The sequence below is a fragment of the Chrysemys picta genome, chromosome 1, assembly GCF_011386835.1.
Source record: "Chrysemys picta bellii isolate R12L10 chromosome 1, ASM1138683v2, whole genome shotgun sequence".
Lineage (NCBI taxonomy): Eukaryota > Metazoa > Chordata > Testudines > Emydidae > Chrysemys > Chrysemys picta.
In genome coordinates, this window is record NC_088791.1 from 291,480,285 (window position 1) to 291,501,359 (window position 21,075).

Genomic DNA, 21,075 nt, shown 5'->3' on the forward strand with positions numbered 1-21,075 from the left:
ATTTACAATTTGGAATAACAGCTTGCTACAAATACATATGCTATATAAAATGATTGTTAAATTATGTAAAGTGTAATAAAGCTAAAAAAAGACTTACTTGATTTTTGATGGCTGAGTTTGCTGTTCTGTAGTCTGATTGTGGCACATGACATTTGAAAGACATTTAAAAGTTAAATTAGTATAGTTCACTGTATCATGATGTACTTTTCAAAGAAACATTCATAACGCAATATATATACACATTGTACATTATTAACTAAATTGCCTTTTTCTCCTCTTGATGCACAGTGCATTAACTAAGTTAAACAAACATTTTGAAAACAAATCTCCTAATTAGTCCCATAACCATTTATGTAGGACCAGCACAAAAGAGCTTGAAATCTTTATATGGGAGAAAAACAAACAACTGGAATGCTCTGAAGTCACAAGTGACTGGAATGTTCTGAACTCTAAGTGCTTTATAAATAGTAATTCAAATTCTCAATTCATCCACCTTCTCAGGCAGCAAGTATTACACCCATTTTGCAGCTAACAAAAAGACACAATGGTTAAATGGCTAACCTAAAATCACAAAGGAAATCTACAGTAGAGCTGGGAATGTAACCCAGAGTTCTTGACTTCCAATCTTTTGCTTTTAACCACAAGGCCATTGTCCTTGTGTATAACACTACTCCTTGTCAGACTTTCCACACAGTACCTATTTTCAATATGCATAAGTTGGAGGTAGTTTGAGAGCAACAGTCTCAAGGACCAACATAAGTTTCCAACGCCATCTCTGACTTTCACACTATTTCTAGAGACACAAGTTCAAAGGTTTTACCATGGCACCTAGTAGAAAGAGGCAACTGAAAAATGAACTAGAGCATCAACAGAATAAAAATCTGCTTAAGTAACAGTTCATGCACTTTTAAGGCACTTAATAAATTACAATTAAAAGCAATTAGAATACTTAAGTGAAATCGATTAATCTTGCAAGATTAATCATCAATTGTGCAAAGGAAAAAATAGATGTGCTTTATTATAAAACTTATGCACGTTGATATAACTGCTAGAACTGTGTACTTGTTTAATCCTTTGTAAGAGTCTCCATATGCCGGACATCAACAAAGAGCAGGACTTTAGTCTAAAGTTAACCCCCCACAAAAAATGCTATGTAGTAGGAAGATTTAAGTTAGTTTTAGAGCCTGTTAATATGAAGCAACTAAGTAAAGTCTCAAAGCATGCTCTTGTTTAGTGCCACAATTAAGAGTAAGGAGCAAGTATGTTAAGAAAAAGCCTTACCATTTCAGTCTGTGATCCTGCTGTAGGGACAAAAACAAGTTGCATTTTTCAGACGAGCAACATGTTTAATGTACAAGGCAGATTTGCTTCTTTCAACTTTCTTCAACTATTCAGAGAGATTCTGTATTTGTATCATAACACTATTTGTATCTAGAGATTTAATTTCAAAAGTCATGCGAAAGGACAACTGCAACACAAAAGTATGTTCTGATTAACAGAATGATCGCACCTTCTGATCAATAGCTCCTAACAAATGAAGATGTAAGACTTCTGTTATGATATGAAGGCTTTGACAAATCAGCACCTAAAGCTTTGGTTTAAGATCTTCTACAGTAGTTTGTACCTTGTTATCCATACACTGGACATTCATGCTCAAGTTTGTAAGATATTTCTGATAAGGACTCTAGTTTCACAGAAGAGAGTGATGACATTTAACTAAAGAAGAGTTAAGGTTATTTGGGCAACCTTAACTATGCAATACCATACTATGAGAATTTTTTCCATAGAAATCTTAAAAAAAAAAATTGCCAGAAATTCTAATTTAGAGATATTTAAGAAGTGAATAGCAAAGCACAAAAAAAAAAAAACTGTTTTTTGCTTCTTTATAATGCACGAGGGTGCTTCAAAGATTTTTTTTTAAAAACTCTGCTTTACTAACATTAATAATACCATGTTCTGAATTCTATTTTTGCTAGAAAATCCTCTGGAGAATCAGTAAAATGACATCACAAGATGACTAAAACATGAACAGCTGAGGGGGAGGAAGGTGTTTAGGCCAATTGAGTAAACAGGGACAAGAACAAGCTCAACACTTGGAAGAAAAGATTGGTGTGGGATATGACATGACATCCTCTCCCCTTCGGAAAGGGAAAAAACTCCAACCATAGTCCTTCAAAGTGTTTCTCCAGCAAAATCAAGACAGCCAAGACTTGATATTCTTGTTATTTCTTCAGCAAAAGAGAAGCCACTGGAAAAAAAATCTTGAGGCCATCTTTATATGATATAAATAGGGCCCTACCAAATTCATGCTTATGAAAAACGCATCACGAACCATGAAATCTGGTCCACCGCCCCCCCCATGAAATCTGGTCTTTTGTGTGCTTTTACCCTATACTATACAGATTTCAAGGAGGAGACCAGCATTTCTCAAATTGGGGGTCCTGACCCAAAACGAGTTGCAGGAGGGGATCCACAGGGTTATTTTAGGGAAATTGCGATATTGCCACCTTTACTTCTGTGCTGACTTCAGAGCTGGGCACCAGAGAACAGCGGCTATTGGCCATGCGCCCAGCTTTGAAGGCACCGCCCCACCAGCAGCAGCACAGAAGTAAGGATGGCACTACCATACCATGCCATCCTTCTGCCCTGCTGCTGGCGGCGGCTCTGCCTTCAGAGCTGGGCTCCTGGCCAGCAGCTGCCAGGCTCTGAAGGCAGCGCCAGCAACAGTGCAAAAGTAAGGGTAGCAGTACCACATTCCCACCTACAATAACCTTGCGACCACCCCACAACTCCTTTTTGGGTTGGGACCCCTACAATTACAACACCGTGAAATTTCAGATTTAAATAGCTGAAAACATGAAATTTACGATTTTTAAGGTCCTATGACCATGAAAATGACCAAAATGTACTGTGAATTTGGTAGGGCCCTAGATATAAAGGATAAGTACCAGACTGACAAAAAAAAGTTATGTTCCTCTGCCGTTTGCTGTTAAATTAATATCAATTAATAAATTAACTGCCCCCACTGATCTTTCTTTCCCAGTACACATGGTGAAGGGAATAAGTCTGCAGATAAAGTCACAGTGGAGGAGAAAGTAGCCTTATGAGCTACTCCTTCGTATCCACAGCCAATACATCTATGAAGCCCCTGGGCAACTTAGGAAAAGTAGGTTGTGCCAAAGTGTGGGAAAAGCTGCACTAAGTTGCATGCTCTCTGTCAGACTGGCCAACCCACATGAAGAATTAGTACAAAGTTGACCACTGCTTCAGACAGTGCTCTCTCACTGAACACTACATTACTACTCCAGATCACAGCTGGTGCCAGCAACTAGTAGGAGCATGGCTATTGCTGCTTTATCATGGTGTCACAGCTAGATAGATGAGAATGGTTCTTTTGACGAAGGAAACAGACTTCAGAGAACTGGAGGCCCAAATCTCTAACTCTCCATTGGTTTTTTCCAGCCTCGCACCTATCAATCTTGCAAGCTTCTATTCTGGGGTACAGAGTGCAAGACATGCTCCAACGTCACTACAGAGCTCTTACATTAAGTTGGTCTCCACGTACTTCTACACAAGGGCAGCATATGGAGTCAAAACTGAGTGGCTCCTAATATAAATTGGATTTATTTAAGCTTATGTTCATTGGCAGCATTTACCAACACAAGATTTGCATTACAACTATGAAAGTTTCTGAAATATCTGGATTTTTGTTCTCAAAGTCTGAACTTGAAATAGGTACTTTTCCCATTTGCATGACTGATTCTGGCATGGATTTTTTCCTTCAAAAATCTAAAGAAACATTTATAAAATTTAAGTAAAACACAGTCTTGGGACACTGATCCTCACAAACAATTGGAGCATCTAGTAGTTTATTGTAAACAAAGGCAAGTGCTATAAAGATTTCAGATTTTGAAAAAATATTTAAAAGCAGGGCAAATATCAAAACAAGTGCAAAATAAATGAAGCCACTCTTACTGTTTAGTGTTTCTTCACATCTTTTAATCCAAATAGTAAAAGAAGTATCCACATCTAAAAGAGATTGAATACACATTTCAGTATCTCAAATCTACTGCTCTAAACATGGGTACTGTTACTTGTCATGACGATGCATAAAGAGCAAACTTGCAACAATGGAACTGGTTTGTTTTGATTCTTAAATATAGAAGACTAGATACAGTATTAAGTGTCAGGACTCCTTCAAACCAATTATACTATGTTTGATATTAGTGTTTAATTACATAATTAACTCCCCAGCTTTGTTGGGCTAGATTTAATACACTTAGAACTGATTAGTAGTTCAGTTAGCAAGTCAAATTAAGTTTGAACTGACCCAAATCTAGTATTCAGCTTTCAGGCTTCTTCACCACTTCCACTTAACTGTTCCCAAAGATGGTAAACATCTCTCCTCTGTTCTTAGAATGATCCCTTCAAATACTCATCCACATGCATCCCACTTGAACAAGTACAGAAAAGCCAGTCTATTTGAGGCCAATCCAAAATTGTGAAAAAAAGTTTACAGATGACCCCCAACTTAATGTGTTTTTTGGGGGGTTTCTAGCTGTATTAGAAAGTTAAGAGAAATCAAGAATCTAGTTGTCTATTAAGTAACAATAAGATAGGGATAGTAATAAGTAATAAGATAGTAAGCCTCAAGTTACTGGGTGAAGTCATTGGTGATTAGCAAATAGGGCTTGGGGTGCAGTTGTGGATTACTGGGCCTGGTCTTCACTTAACAGTTTTGCCACCATAGCTAGGTCACATAGGAGTGTAAAAAAACAAAATCACAACTCTAATTGACATAGTTATACCAGCAAAAAGCCCTAGCATAGACATAGCTTATCTTATTCAGGGAACTGGGTTTTGTTGGTATAAGATGTCTCTCTACTAGGAGTGAGAGTAGCAGCCGTGTTAGTCTGCATCCGCAAAAAGAACAGGAGTACTTGTGGCACCTTAGAGACTAACAAATTTATTTGAGCATAAGCTTTAGCGGGCAACAGCCCACTTCATCAGATGCATAGACTGGAACATATAGTAAGAAGATATATACACATACAGAGAACATGAAAAGGTGGAAGTTGCCATACCAACTCTAAGAGGCTAATTAATTAAGATAAGCTATTATCAGCAGGAGAAAAAAAAACTTTTGTAGTGATAATCAAGATGGCCCATTTCAGACAGTTGACAAGAAGGTGTGAGGATACTTAACATGGGGAAATAGATTCAATTTGTGTAACGACCCAGCCACTCCCGGTCTCTATGCAAAAGAATAAATTGACACAAATCTAACATCAGGAATCATAGCATTCAAAAACCAGTAGGAGAACACTTCAACCTCTCTGGTCACTCAGTAACAGACTTAAAGGTGGCAATTTTGCAACAGAAAAGCTTTCAAAAACAGACTCCAAGGAGAAACTGCTGAACTTGTATTAATTTGCAAACCATTAACTTGGACTTGAATAGAGACTGGGAGTGCTGGCTGCCACTTCCCGCCGCCCCCCACTGGCCTGGAGCGGCGGACCGCGGCCAGTGGGAGCCGCAATTGGCCGAACCTGCGGATGCGGCAGGTAAACAAACCGGCCCGTAAACAGACGCAGCAGGTAAAACAAACAAACTTACCCTGGCGGGCCGCGGGCCAAAGGTTGCCGATCCCTGGTTTACAACATTGTATAAGAGGAATTCAGTCTATTTGTAGGCTTTTCCATGATGCTCATCACCATAGTACCAGATCACCTCAAACACCTGAATTTATCCGCAACGTATGTCTGAAGCAGGGAAATATCCCCATTTAACCCATAGGGAACTGAAACACATTGGCTTACATGTTCAGAAGTGACTGATATTTTCTGGCCAATTCTAGATGCCTTAAAAGGGCTTGATTTTCAGGTGAGGGGGTACTCTGTGCTTCCCAAAAGTTAAACCCATTTCACGTGATCTAGCTGGGTATCCAAAAGTTGTGGCACCTAAATCACTAGTCACTTCTGAAAATCATGTTCAATTTAATCTGAGCCTTATAGAAGCTTTTAAATATTTACTAATTAGTGTGCAAAAAGAAGTGTAGTTTCAATACTTACTGTCCAATTTCTCTCCTTCTTTGAAAGACTCTAGAGCAGAAGCATAGTTTTCGATATGGTATTCACTTATCCTGACATACACACAGAAAAAAACCAAGGAATTCACACTTCTGCTGAGCATAGTATATTTTACTTTACACTGTATCTGGGTGGAAAAGTAGTACATGAACTATTAAATTTGCCATTAATAAACAAAAGCTACAAATTGGCCATAACTATAATTTATAAGTTACAATCAACTGGGATGCTAAGAACAGAATAACATTGCAAAGGCAGAAACATGGTGGAATTTGGCACATTGTCTACTAATACAAGAGCTCTATTACAGATACTTCAAAGTGAATCACCAAAATCTTAGATTAAACGTGGTACCAAGTTTAAAATGCCATTGTCCAACAGCCCTCTTATAAAGATACAAAGGATTAAAGCTATGAATGCTCCCCCCAACCACTCCTCCTTGAGATTGACCCTCACCACATTAATTTATTTAGTCCACCTTCTATAAAAGGGCAATTGAGACCCCAATCTGATGCAAACTGTAGTAGTGCTAGAATGAGTACAATATATTTCAAAAATGGAAAACGGAAACTTGCTGCTTGTCATTTCTTAAATGGTTACATACCCTTTTCTGAGAAAAGCCATGGCATTATTGGGACTGAGTTCTAGGGACTTCTTTGCATCTGCAACAGCATCTGTAGAAAGTCAGTTTTGCACATTAGTCTCTTACGTAACTGAAATAATGCAGTTCTTATCTTAAACCTAAGATCTAAAAGCAAAGTGACAATTCAGTTCCAACTCAACATTTAGCTATAATCTCACACCTTCAGAAGTATGGTACAGAGCCTACAAATAAGCAGTCACATGTTTTTTAATGTAGAGTATATTACTCTGTTCTAGAAACAATAGAAATACAGTAATTTAATTTGCCCTAATGTTGCATTTGACTTGAATCAGGAGACAAAGTTAACATTCTGAATTTTATAATTTTAACACAAAGTAATTCACATACTAAAAGCACTGCCTAAGTGAACAAGTAGTTTGAAGTTAATGCTACAGTTAGATTTCTAAGCTCCGTTTTTACATCTTAAATGAAGAGTGTGAAGTATTAGTTTTCTTAATTTTATGCAGAAAGTCATGCTATTGAAGTACAATATTTTCACCACTCAAATCTGCTATAGCTACTCATGGGGGAATTCTGCGTCACTGTGCAACGCAGAATTTTGATAAATTAATGTTGGGCACACAGAATTTCTTTCCCCCCCCCTACAGAAATGGCCTGCAGAGATACTGGTCGCCACTAGGGGCCACTGGACCCGGCAGAGCCCGGCTCACAAATAAGGCCACGGGGAAGGAAAGGAAACTGGAGGGTTCCCGGCAGCTGCAGTTCTCAGCATGCCCTGAAGGAAGGAGGCGATGGCACCGGCTGTTTCTCCCTCTGGATCCCTGGGCTGTGGAGGGCGTAGAGTCTGAGTGTCCAGGCTAGAGGGGGGCCACGCAGCTGGCCTCTGGGGGGCAGGGGTAAGTGTCTGGGTCGGGGAGGGGGACCCATGGCTGGGCTCTGGGGGGGAATGGGGTGTGAGTGCGGGGCTTGGGGGAGGGGAAAGGGGGGGTAGAGAAGCAACTCTCTACTCCTGGGGAAAATTGTGTGTGTGTGTCTGTATTGTTACAGACATACTTGCTGACAGGTATTTACCAAAGTAATTGAAACTGGAGTGATTATATAGTGTTATTTTGACAAATAAAATTTGCAGAATTTTTTTGGCTCAGAATTTTTAATTTTTTGAGAGTATTTTCCCAGTAGCATACAGCTAGTCTATCCTTCATTCTGCTGCTCTGCCCCCTAAGTGCGACAGACTGTGACCTTCAGTCAGACTGTTTGGGTTTAAGCTGTGCATTCCAAGGCCAATTCTATTCAGAGTTTAAGGTTTATTTTTATTTTTTTTAAGAACTGGATCAGACACAGAAGGAACAATTTAGAAAGTGAAACTTTTCTCAAAACAGAACATATTTAAAGTGTTACATCACTTTTAATAAAATAAGGAGAAAGTTTAAGGCCTGTCTGAAGCCTAAATTTAGTAACCAAAGTAACTAAGCAATAAATTGAAACAATGGGTTACTCTTTCATTAGTGTACTCAACACATTAAATGGAAAGTTAGGACTGCAAAGCTTCCATGAGAGACCAGAAGTGATCAGATATCAGAAGAGCTATATTAGTGGCAAATGTGGGCTGCTTTGATTAAAAAGTTAAAAATTTCTAAGACTATCACTATACTTTGCTTGATTTAAGACATCTTTCTGTAAGGAATGTCAATGTGGTCTTAAAGGGATACACAGTATAGTTTAAGAGATGTTACCCCAGTAATTTTGTAGAAGAATATGAGCATAAGCTCTTTGACAGTAATATTCTGCATCATCTGGCTTCTGTTCCAAGGCCACTGTCAGCTTCTGCAAATCCAAATACAAAAATTTAACATGACAGTTTCTGTAAATCCCTCTAACAATAGAACCCAGTGTGTAGCCCACAGTGAAATGTGTTGCTGGAAAAAAAAAAAAAAAAAAAAAAAAAAAAAAAATCAACCACCACCAATTAGCACAATTTTGCTTTAAGTGAAATTACACTGGAACTAAATATCCTGAGCTCACGGGAATGCCTGGCTATTCCTCAGTTTTGATCCCCAAAGCCTTTACTTTAGAGCTAACCGCTAACAAAGTCCAAAATATGATTGACTGACCCGTATATGTTTATTCAAATGACTTTTGTGAAAAAGAAAGAGCAAACACGTTTTGAATAAGTTATAGTACACCCATTCCCATGATGTGTGTGCAGCAAAGACCAATTTATAACTCCCCCAAATGAGCAGCAATAATTGCTTCCCCACACTACATATGCACTTGGAAATAGATGCCTCTGGTTTACACTTTACCAGGTAGACGTTTGGCTAAAGAAGGTACATCTTGTACTGCTTTCTGAAGCTATTAAAATAAGGGACAATTACTCTCAGTAATTCTACTTCCTGAATTACTTCAGTGGATTCTACTCTCACATCTCAGCTACTTAGCACATAAATAGGCAGAAGCTTTCAAAGCCCTCAAAGTTCTTCAGTCTTGATGAACAGAAAGGCCAGTATCATAACAAAACCAACTGCCGTACCCACTAAAACACTCTTTGAAGAGTAGTATCAGAGGGGTAGCCGTGTTAGTCTGAATCTGTAAAAAGCAACAGAGGGTCCTGTGGCACCTTTGAGACTAACAGAAGTACTGGGAGCATAAGCTTTCGTGGGTAAGAACCTCAAAGAAGTGAGGTTCTTACCCACGAAAGCTTATGCTCCCAGTACTTCTGTTAGTCTCAAAGGTGCCACAGGACCCTCTGTTGCTTTTTGAAGAGTAGGAATCCTGTCAATATGGTATATTTAGTAGCAATTACACTGGTGCAAGTATTTCCTTCCCACTGGTGCAAAGCATGAACTAGCAAACAGGAGGAAGGAGATAGCGAACGGGAGCAGTAAATGGGAGTTTTTGCAAGGGAATTCTCCAGGTGAAGGAGGAGAAATCACAAGATCCTTGGGGTGAGTTAGTTTGTGTGCTTGCTTGAAAATTACAGCATGGTCTGTTTTGGGTAGGCTGAGATCTTACTAATGAGGTTCCAGCCTGCTTGCCTTTGACCTGTAACCCTTTTTGAGATCTCTGGATAACAGGGCAGGGCTAACCCAGGGACAAGAAGAGTTTTTAAAAGCCAGCTCCTAAATGACCAGAGACACTATCGAACATTAACAGGCAGCAGGTTTAAACTAAACATAAGGGCCCCAGACTACAAGGATGTGGAAAAATTGGAAAGAGTCCAGCAGAGGGCAACAAAAATGATTAGGGGGCTGGAGCACATGACTTATGAGGAGAGGCTGAGGGAACTGGGATTGAAGAAGAAAAGAATGAGGGGGGATTTGATAGCTGCTTTCAACTACCTGAAAGGAGGTTTCAAAGAGGATAGATCTAGACTCTTCTCAGTGGTAGCAGATGACGGAACAAGGTCTCAAGTTGCAGTGGGGGAGGTTTAGGTTGGATATTAGGAAAAAAAAATTCACTAGGAGGGTGGTGAAGCACTGGAATGGGTCACATAAGGAGGTGGTGGAATCTCCTTCCTTAGAGGTTTTTAAGGTCAGGCTTGACAAGGCCCTGGCTGTGATTATTTAGTTGGGGACTGGTCCTGCTTTGAGCAGGGGATTGGACTAGATGACCTCCTGAAGTCCCTTCCAATCCTAATATTCTATGATTCTATGAAATACTTCTTCACACAACACACAGACACAACCTGTGGAACTTGTTGCCAGGAGATGTTGTGAAAGCCAAAACTATACCCGGCTTCAAACAGCATTAGATAAGCAGATGGAAGCCAGATCCATCAATGGCTATTACCCAAGGTGGTCAGGGACACAACCCCATGATCCGGGTGTCCCTAAACCTCTGATTGCTATAAGCAGACAACATGGAATGGATCACTCAGTATTAGCCCTGTTCTGTTCATACCCTCTAAAGCATCTGACACTTGCCACTGTCAGAAGACAGGACATTGGGCTAGATGGACCATTGGTGTGGCCCTGCATGGTCATTCTTATGTTATTACGTGATGCCATACTAAAACCTGTACTTAAGAACTGTTCAGTCAGTGGTCTATACAGATTGTATCAAGATCAGATACAGTATGCATCCTGGCTAACAAGAATTCTTCCTGGGCTTCCAAGGAGTACAGCAGCTCTGCCACCCTGGGAAAGAATGAGGTATGCACTACCTTCTAGAACCAAGCTAACTCTTCTGGCCAGTGCACTTTGATGCAGGGCAACAGCCCCACCGTAATGCCACCCCTCTCCCCTTTGAGGCCAGAGCCACTACTGCACTAGAAATGCACTAGAAATGCACAGTGCTTGCACTCCTCAGCCACTCTGTGCCTGACCTCTGCACTGCATCTCACACACATCCCCATCACCCTGCTCTGGGTCAGCCACCATCCATCCCTTCAATTTTTATTTTTTTTCCCCAGAGACACACTTGAAGTGCAACTACAGAGATCACAATTTGAGGCAGACAATTGTTTTCAACTAATGCTTAGAGATGGAGATTTAACTCTTGAACAGTTGCTGCATAGGTGAGTAGAGTTATAAACTTGCATTTTTAAATTGATTACCCAGATTTCTCTTATGTGAAAATAAAGAATGATGGCAGAATAGTACAACAGATGCTACACACTCCAACAGAAACTACGTTTTTTCTGTATTTGTATTGTTGCAGTGCTCAAGAACACAATTAGGATCAGGACCTCGTCATGCCAGGTGCTGACAAACACACAGGAAGATGCAGCCCTTCTGCAAAAGAGCTTACAATTTAAGGTTTAGGCCAGCCACATAACTAAAGGAACAAGAGGGTGAAAGAGAACTACAAATGAAGTATTAGACGTTTCAGCGAGAGAGGGCCTAATTGCCCATGTTTCTCCTGTAATAAAAAACAGAAATCTGATAAATGGAAGGTGGATCAAGGCTCCTCTTGCAGGATTAAAACAGCCAGCAGCCCAACTACGGATCCGATGACGGAATCCAGTATCATGCATAGAAGACACTAGCTCTTTGCTGGTTATGTTGTGGGTTCTGCTATGGACTACCTGCATTTAAATGAGTGAATGAATTCTAAAGAACTATCTATAGTGCCTCAGTAGGGAATAGTGTGTCCAAAGGACATGCACACAGGGCAGCACATGTGGCAATGAACTCTGGTATACCTCAACAAAGAGAGCTAGGAGAAAGAAGGGCAGACCAAACATGTTACAGAAAAAAGCAGAATTTGACCTGCTTACACGAATTCACTCCTAATTCAGTATATTTGAAAGTAGCTGTCATGGAAGCATTTATAACAATAAGGGGCATCCTCCTGCCCTTCCTACATAGAATAGAATGAAGGCATACATTGAAAAAACTCCAGCTAGTACAAAATACAACAGCCAGATTGATTAGCTACAGGATTCTGAACAGATCACCCTGGTGCTTCGTTCCCTGTACTCAACTAAGAGCCAACAGAAATTACAATTCAGTGCGTCTGTCCTGACTCTCTCAGCCCTCCATGGGAACAAAATGATTCTTAATAATTACACTCACCTGTAACAAACACTTAAAGCTTGGGCTCACGCATAGAAAAGGCTGCAGATATGTCTGTGATTATTTTGTGATATTTCCATACATCTTTTAAAATAAAGTGGAAACCATCTCCAAAATTCATCTTTTCTACTCCATTCTTACTATTTAGATCTTTACATGAGCCCCAAATCTCTAAACTTGTCCCTATCATTGAAATGATTGCAAGAGCATCATTTATCTTGGCCCACAATCCCAATCACATCTAGCCCCTCCCCAAATCCTTCAGTCATTTTTCCTTACCTCGACACCCACTTGAAAACCTTCATTCTTGCCCTCAAATTATTGTACAATTTCATATCAGTATCTTAAGTACTTGTTTTTTATCCTCTCTTTTGCTACCTATACTACTCTTGGGGGAATTCTGCGCCAAAAAAATAAAAATTCTGCACACAATATTTTAAAATTCTGCAAATTTTATTTGTCAAAATAAGACTACATAATCATGCCAGTTTCAAGTAGTTTGGTAATTTATTTCAAAATACCTTCAGCAAGTATGTCTGTAACAATACAGACACAAAAATTCCCCCAGGAGTAGAGAGTTAAAGAAACCCCTATGACTGCTCAGTTCCTTTTTCTCTGCCTCCTCCCCGCCAAAGCCCAGTTGGGGGCCAAGCACCCACAACCCCTCCACCCCAGAGCCCACAGGGGCTCCCTAGCCCAGACACACACACCCTTCCCCTCCCAGAGCCCAGCCTGACACCCAACCCCCTACCCCTCAGAAACCCAGGGATCCACAGGGAGAAACAGCCTGATGCTGGGTCCCGGGCTCGAGTGGAGTTTCCTGTGCGCCAACCTCTCCTGCAGCTGCCAGGAACTTTCTAGCTCCTCCCTGCCTACCCCAGGGCAGTGTCTTCTATCACAAGCTAGGCTCTGATGGGTCCAGTGGCCCTACTGGTGGCAAGCAGCACTGCAGCCCATTTCTGTGGGGGAAAGGAAATTTGCACAAAAACCATTAATTTCTGCAAAATTCTGCATTGTGCAGTGGCACAGAATTCCCCCAAGAGTACTATACCTGAAATCTATTCCTTTGCTACCTGATATGGTTCTACCCTCTCTTCAAAAATCATTTCTTCCAAGATAAAGGAGATACTTGGGTTAGGTTAAAATAAACCATTATGGTGTAGACTAAGAGGAAACAAAAACTATTAAAGTTATGCATAAAACTTCACTGCTCAGTCACTCTGCATCTTTCCTTGCAAAACATGCTTCATCTGTATGTCATTTAAACTGTAATTTACTCAGAGTTGGGATCCTGTTTTTATCATTGCCTGTAATGCACCTAGCATACATAGTTATCACTTTACAAAAATGCTAATGCTGAAAATAGCTATTTGACGCAGCCTCCATAACAACAAACAGTCCTATGGAGAGACATTATGGTCTAATAGTAGAGAGAAAATGAGGCAAAAAAAGCTGGATTCTTATTTCAGCCCTAACACCAACTCAGCCAGGCTGTTGGAGAGTCACTTCAGCACTCTGTGCCTCCATTTCCCCAGCTCTATGACACTTTTCTACCTTGTGTAACCCACACACCTTCTGGGTATGGTGTTGTGTCCTATCTAGTAGAAATGAGAACACTTAGAGAGATAAAATGAGTCTGCTCTACAGCCTTAGCTAACAGCCAGTTGGCTTTTAGCTTATGCACTAAGCTCCAAAAATCCCAGGTTCGATCCTGCCTGCTGACGACCAGGGTCTGTCAGGGTTACACTTGCAGAGACTATGAGGCTCAGTTTTTTAGCTCCTAAAGTGTTCAGAGGTGCTCTCACAGGAGCTGCAACAAAAGCTAACCTTACACTAATGTTAACGTGCTTTTAGAAAAACTCCATGTAACCTTAACTACTGAGGGCTTGTCTACACTACCCGCTGGATTGGTGGGCAGCAATCGATCCAGCAGGGGTCGATTTATCGCTGAGCAATCTCCTGTCGACTCCGGTACTCCACCAGAAAGAGAAGCACAAGCAGAGTCAACGGGAGAGCATCAACAGTCGACTTACCGCAGTAAGTAGATCTACATACGCCGACTTCAGCTACACTATTCACATAGCTGCTGCTGCATATCTTAGATCGACGCTGCACGGTAGTGTAGACAAGCCCGAGCTGCACCAGGCGCGCCCACACCTGCAGACACACGTGTCCGAGCGACCGGCCGAGGCCCCAGCTCGGGACAATCCGACAGGCGGCTCCTCCGGCTGAGGACACGGGCTGGGCCCTGCTAATGCAGCGAGGACGATGCCCATGCACAGGAGATGCCCAGGCCACTGCCCCGCCCCGCGGGCCCCTGTCATTCACTCTCCCGCCCATCACCGCGCCCGGCCTCTCACCTGCACCGCCGCCCCGGGGTCCTGCTCGACGTCACTGTCCGGGAACCTGGAGAGAACAATACAGCAGCGCGCGGTTAGAAATGGCCGCGGCGGCTCCGGCCGGGGCCGCGAAGCGGGGAAAGGGGGAGACTCACCGCGGACAGGCCGGGTCTAGGGCCGCCGCCATGATGCTGCGCGCTCCGCCACCACGGGACTGTGGGAGCTGAGCAACAAACCCGCCTGCAGTCCCGCGGCGCGCGCAGAGCCTGATGGGACCAATGGGAGAGAGTGACGTCACTCCCCTTTTTCCAGTAACCGCCAGCCTCACGTGACGAAGGGAAGCTGACGCGGTCGGCACCCGTCGCCGCCGCTCGTTGGTTGCTAGCGAGCGAGGCGAACGCCCCTTCGGTGAGGATCCTCCCTCGCGCCCCCTAGCGCGGGAGGACTGGGAGCGAGGAGGCACTCAGGGAGCTCGCCGGCCCGGCCCGGCAGCGGGACCCCGGCCAGCAGCGCCTCCAGCTCCTGGAACCCGTCCGTCCGCTGCAGTGTCTATCCCCAGCCACAAGGCTGGCCTGGGAGGCGGGCCGGAGCGGGACTGGCACGGAAAGGCAGCAGATTTAACCCTGGTGAAAGAGGCCCGTGTGACAGCGCCTAGGGTCCCCTCTCACCTCCGACCCAGGGCTCGGCGCGGCAGGAGTAATGGCTGGATTCCCTGCTAGCACCTCCGCATCCCAAACCCCACCCCCCCACACCCCCGCGGGCTAGGTCAGGTTCCCGCTGGCAAAGCGGCGGAGGAGAGGGGGACTGGCTGTGGTCTGGGCTCAGCTCCCTGCAGCTGGGGTCTGCTCCTCCAGGCTTGGACTAGAGAGCCCGCCCCCCGGGGCGGGGTTCCTCCACTGAAGCGGAGCCAGCTGCTCTTTCTCCTGGTGGGCTGAAGGGTGCGCTCCTGTGGCTCTTGCCTGGTAATTTAGCAAAGAGCAGCTGCAGAAGTGGTTGCTAAAGTGGTGCTAAGCACCTCTTCTTCAGCAGCAGGCGGCCCCACCCACTGGGTGGTGGCTGCTGCTCTTCATACTCCTCCCCTCCCGGCTCTCAGAGTAGTGCTAATCCAGACCATCCCCACCCGCCACCGATCAGTTTGGGGCTTCCCAAGGCAGCAACAGCAGAGAGCCCCAGACCGCCATTCCGGGGGCTCCTTTCCTGGCTGTTACCATGGTTTAGAGCTCTGGTTCTCCTGGCATGTGGGAAGAAGAGGGTTGGCACCCAGCTGGTTTTTGGCTTGTATGTCCTGGTGCCATTTAGGGTTGCCGGGTGCTGAGTTTTCAACTGCAAAATCTAGTCAAAAGGGGAGCTGGGAACCCTAAAGGGCACCAGAACCAAAAGTCCAGTTACCACAGGGCAGGGGGAGGTATGGTGTCATTAACCTGTGCCAGCCTCTACTCAGATAGGACTGCCTCATACCTGCAGGCAGGTTGGCTCCCTGAGACAATAGGGGGAGGGAGGAGCAGGGGGAAAAGGAGCAACAGGGCAGGGCCTTAGGGGGAAAGATGTGAGGCCTTAAGGGTCCAGTTACCAGCAATTAATTACAAAGGTGTTAACTCTCCCAGAAGAATAATGCTGCAGCATCACTGGTTGTTTGGTTTTCTTTATCACCTGATTGCAGCTTGAATTTGGCATCACTCATTCTGATTACCAGTGCCATGGACACAACTAAGGAAGGCTGCAGCAAGATGGTAGCCCGGCAGGGGGAGGAGAGAGAGTTCAACAGCTGGCCATAGTCAGTCACAGTTCAATGCCTGCAGTGTGATTTTCCTGTCTATTACCACTCCAGTGGCAAGAAGGGTTCAGTGTACTGAAGCAGAAGAGTGAGCAGAATAGGGGAACAAGCAGATTGGGGCACTAGGATATAGGGGAAGTGGGAGAGTGTGACACAAAGACCAATGGGTACCAGCTTGGAAAGGGTTCATTGTTCTATAACAGCACCTGACATAGCATACCGTTTTCACAGTATTTATCTATAATGTTATGTGAGATCTTAAATGAAAGCCAGCATCACACTGATCCTCAATTGTTGTGTGATGTATATACTGATGATATTTACGGAGTTGTGTATATGTACTGAAAATATATTTTAGAGTCTGCGTCCCAGGCAGGGTTGACAAACAAGTTTTGCCAAAGGTATGTACCTGTCTGCATAGGTTCATGTGTCAATTAAGCACTGTAAGCGGACAAAATGGGAGCCCCTTTTGCATATGAGTACGTGAAGATAACTTGGAGCAAGAACACCAGGACAGGAACCATGGGGGTCATCCTGACTTTAGGGACAAAACAATGAGTTTGGGGAAATACAAGGAAAAGCAAAAGGATATTTTGTTATCTATCACTGAAAAGTGGATCCGAGGCATGGTGGTTAGTGAAGCTTGGAGATTGCCTTACATGAGAAGCTACTTTAGACAAGGATTTTAGCCTGTTAAAGTTTGCACTCTAAGAAGTGTGTTATACTCTTTGTTTTATATATAACCGTTTATTTCCATCATTTTCCTTAACTCAGTCTCTCTTAAATCTTTGTCTTTGATAATAAACTTGATTGTTTGTACTATAAATATATATCAGTGCTAAGATGCTATAAAGGACCTGATCCTGAGTTGTACCAGTCAAGGTGTGCGTAATTTCTGAGTGTGTCTAGTGATTGGTGCTGGATACTACAAAGGAGTGCAAGGGCTGTGCTATACCTACTGTTAACCTGCAAGGTGAAGGCAAAACATAAAAATATCACAGATAAAGTTTGCAGATGACACAGAAATTGGGGAAAGTGGTAAATAATGAAGAGGACAGGTCACTGATTCAGAGAAACCTGGCTCTAGTTGGTAAACTGGGTGGAAGTAAACAATATGGTTAAATGTATACATCTAGAAACAAAGAAAGTAGGCCATACTTACAGAATGGGGACTCTATCCTGGGAAGCAGTGACGCTGAAAAAGATTTGGGAGTTGTGGTAAATGATCAGCTGAATATGAGCTTCTAATGTCCTGCTGTGGCCAAAAGAGCTAATGTGATCCTGGAAGCAATAAAGGTGAATCTTGAGTAGGAGTTAGGTTATTTTGCCTCTGTATTTAGCATTGATGTGATCACCGGTGGAATACTGTGTCCAGTTCTTCTGCCCGCAATTCAAAAAGGATATTGATAAATTGGAGAGGGTTCAGAGAAGAGTCAAGAATAATTAAAGGATTAGAAAACATGCCTTACAGTGAAGAAGCTCAGTCTATGTAGCTTAACAAAGAGAAGGTTAAGAGGTGATTTGATTAGAAGTATCTACATGGACAACAAATATTTAATAATCAGCTCTTCAATCTAGGAGATAAAGGTATAACAATGCAATGGTGGGAAGTTGTAGCAGATTAATTTAAACTGGAAATAAACTGTAAATTTTTGACAGGTTAATTGACCATGAGAACAATTTACCCAGGATTTTGGTGGATTTTCCATCATTAATATTTTTTATAATCAAGATTGGATGCATTTCTAAAAGATCTCGGGGAATTATTTTGGGGAAGTTCTATGGCCTGTGTTATACAAGAGATCAGGCTAGATCAGGGGTTCTCAAACTGGGGGTCGGGACCCCTCAAGGGGTCACAAGATTATTACATGGGGGGGGGTCACAAGGTGTCAAATTCCACCCCATCCCCACTTTGCCTCCAGCATTTATAATGGTGTTAAATATATAAAAAAGTGTTTTTAATTTATAAGGGGGGGTTGCACTCGGAGGCTTGCTATGTGAAAGGGGTCACCAGTAAAAAAGTGTGAGAACCACTGGGCTAGATGATCACAATGGTCCCTCTGGCCTTGGAATCCATGAAAGTTAGGACTGGCAGAGCCCTGAGGAGATTGTTTGGGTAGCTAACAGACTGGGAGTATCAGGAAGCCGACATCCAGTCAAGCACAAACAAACCTTCCTCTTGCTGGAGGCTGGAGATAATAAGGTGACTCAGTCACACTGCAAATAAGTTATGGTCACATAAACACCACCCTATACCGGAAACCTACTGACCGCTATACGTACCTACATGCCTCCAGCTTCCATCCAAGACACATCACACGACCCATTGTCTACAGCCAAGCCCTAAGATACAACCGAATTTGCTCCAACCCCTCAGACAGAGACAAACATCTACAAGATCTTTATCAAGCATTCTTAAAACTACAGTACCCACCTGGGGAAGTGAGGAAACAGATTGACAGAGCAAGACGGGTACCCAGAAATCACCTACTACAGGACAGGCCCGACAAGGACAATAACAGAACACCACTGGCCATCACATACAGCCCCCCAGCTAAAGCCTCTCCAGCGCATTATCCACGATCTACAACCTATCCTGGAAAATGATCCTTCACTCTCACAGACCTTGGGAGGCAGGCCAGTCCTCGCTTACAGACAACCCCCCAACCTGAAGCAAATACTCACCAGCAACTACACACCACACCACAGAAACACCAACCCAGGAACCAATCCCTGTAGCAAACCTCGTTGCCTACTCTGTCCCCATATCTACTCTGGCGACACCATCAGAGGACCCAACCACATCAGCCACACCATCAAGGGCTCATTCACCTGCACATCTACTAACGTTATATATGCCATCATGTGCCAGCAATGCCCCTCTGCCATGTACATTGGCCAAACCGGACAGTCCCTCCGCAAAAGAATAAATGGACACAAATCGGACATTAGGAATGGTAACATACAAAAGCCAGTAAGTGAACACTTCAGTCTCCCTGGTCATTCTATTACAGATTTAAAAGTCACTATAATTGAACAAAAAAACTTCAGAAACAGACTTCAAAGAGAAACAGCAGAACTAAAATTCATTTGCAAATTTAACACCCTTAATCTGGGCTTGAATAGGGACTGGGAGTGGCTGGCTCATTACAGAAACAGCTTTTCCTTTCCTGGAATTGACACCTCCTCATCTATTATTGGGAGTGGACTACATCCACCCTGATTGAATTGGCCCTGTCAACACTGGTTCTCCACTTGCGAAGTAATTCCCTGCTCTCCATGTGTCAGTATATAATGCCTGCATCTGTAACTTTCACTCTATGCATCTGAAGAAGTGAGGTTTTTACCCACGAAAGCTTATGCCCAAATAAATCTGTTAGTCTTTAAGGTGCCACCAGATTCCTTGTTGTTTCAGTCACAGAAGAGAGTGGTTTTAAATATCACTTCAGTTTTGCTTGTATTACTAAATATTTATATTGTGGCATACAGGCCCAATCAGCGATCAAAGCCCTTTTTCAGTAAAATGCCTAGTCCACCTTTACTGTCTAGTTAGAATATAAGGATTTCAGGATAGGGACTATTGTGTGTGCGGTTACAGTGCCTACCACATTACTGCTGCTACTTCATTATACAAAAAAACCCCTGAAGTTTATGCTAATACTATAATTCATAGAGGTTTCTGTTATAATAGCAATGTTTTCCTAAGATTTATTTTAGGTGCAAGTGCTTTTCAACCACATAGATTGATGGGAGCACTTAAGTATTAGAATTAGTCTATCGAGTACTAAATCCAATGGGAGGATGGATTTTAATTTTTTGAACCAAACCATTAACAATCCTGAATATTTAGTTCTGAATCCATGAGCTTTTTACATGGTTTTCACATTATGCATACTATGATTAGTAGAATTTTGTTAATTTTAAGTATTTTCCTCCCTGAAAGAACTTGCAGAACTCCATGTTATGAACTTTTTTGCAAAAATATATAAAACTTCTCAAAATACTTTGGATTTGTAACACCTAAGATAATTAAAATTCAAATAGTATACAAATTCTGTCGAACTTTCACTCTGATGTAAATTAAAATGGCCAAGGTCTATACCTCCTTAGTAAAGGGGTTTGCTATGGAAACCAATTGAACTTTAAAGAACTGCGAACTAAAATTAAAACTGAATTAAGCCTAGAAAATGTTTGTTTAAAGTTCCCAAGAAGAGATATTAGGATAACGTGTTTTTAACTTTTTAAGCGCCCTCTCTCCTCCCCATATACTTTGTGAAATCATCCAGTACTTCTGGGTTCTATTAAGACAATCCAGAATGAAACATGTTGTGGTATCACTGATCCCAGAAGTCCTATGCAATTGTAGTATCAGTGATGTCCCAGAATTATGCATTTGTTGACTGACAGCGGCTTTTACAGGGGACAAAGTTTAAACCATCTGTGCCCAATGCCACATCAATGGACCTATTTAGGACATATTTCTGAACTTAGCTCATTCTTCACCTTAACTGCTGAAGTTCACCTTTTCCTATAGCAGTACTGCATAGTCCTGTCATATTCTCAGACAAACAGCTTGAGAATCAAGTTCTCATTCTGAGTTCTCTTGAACTGATTCCTAAACTGCTCATCTACTGTGTTCCAAATCACAGACCATCACTAATTAATCATATTGCTCTATTTCTCAATACAGTTCAGATTGCCGGAAACACTGTATTCATGTATTGGTAAGAAAACTCTAGAGTAAATACAGAAA

General features: G+C 42.5%; 1 protein-coding gene across 2 annotated transcripts in view; it reads right to left on the reverse strand.

The window, feature by feature from the left end:
* The window catches only part of SUGT1 (SGT1 homolog, MIS12 kinetochore complex assembly cochaperone), a 43,306-nt gene extending 27,879 nt beyond the window's left edge, over window positions 1-15,427 (reverse strand). The window contains exons 1-8 of one of the 2 annotated variants that reach the window (XM_008168650.4): window positions 14,704-15,427; window positions 14,570-14,615; window positions 8,427-8,517; window positions 6,694-6,763; window positions 6,072-6,142; window positions 3,976-4,029; window positions 1,282-1,301; window positions 98-132 (exon numbers count right to left, since the gene is read on the reverse strand). In XM_008168650.4, coding sequence (XP_008166872.2) covers window positions 98-132; window positions 1,282-1,301; window positions 3,976-4,029; window positions 6,072-6,142; window positions 6,694-6,763; window positions 8,427-8,517; window positions 14,570-14,615; window positions 14,704-14,735 — 419 coding nt within the window. In that variant the 5' untranslated portion in view covers window positions 14,736-15,427. The remainder of the gene's footprint in view (window positions 1-97; window positions 133-1,281; window positions 1,302-3,975; window positions 4,030-6,071; window positions 6,143-6,693; window positions 6,764-8,426; window positions 8,518-14,569; window positions 14,616-14,703) is intronic. The other variant, XM_042842679.2, reaches the window with a different exon arrangement.
* Window positions 15,428-21,075: the final 5,648 nt, after the last annotated feature.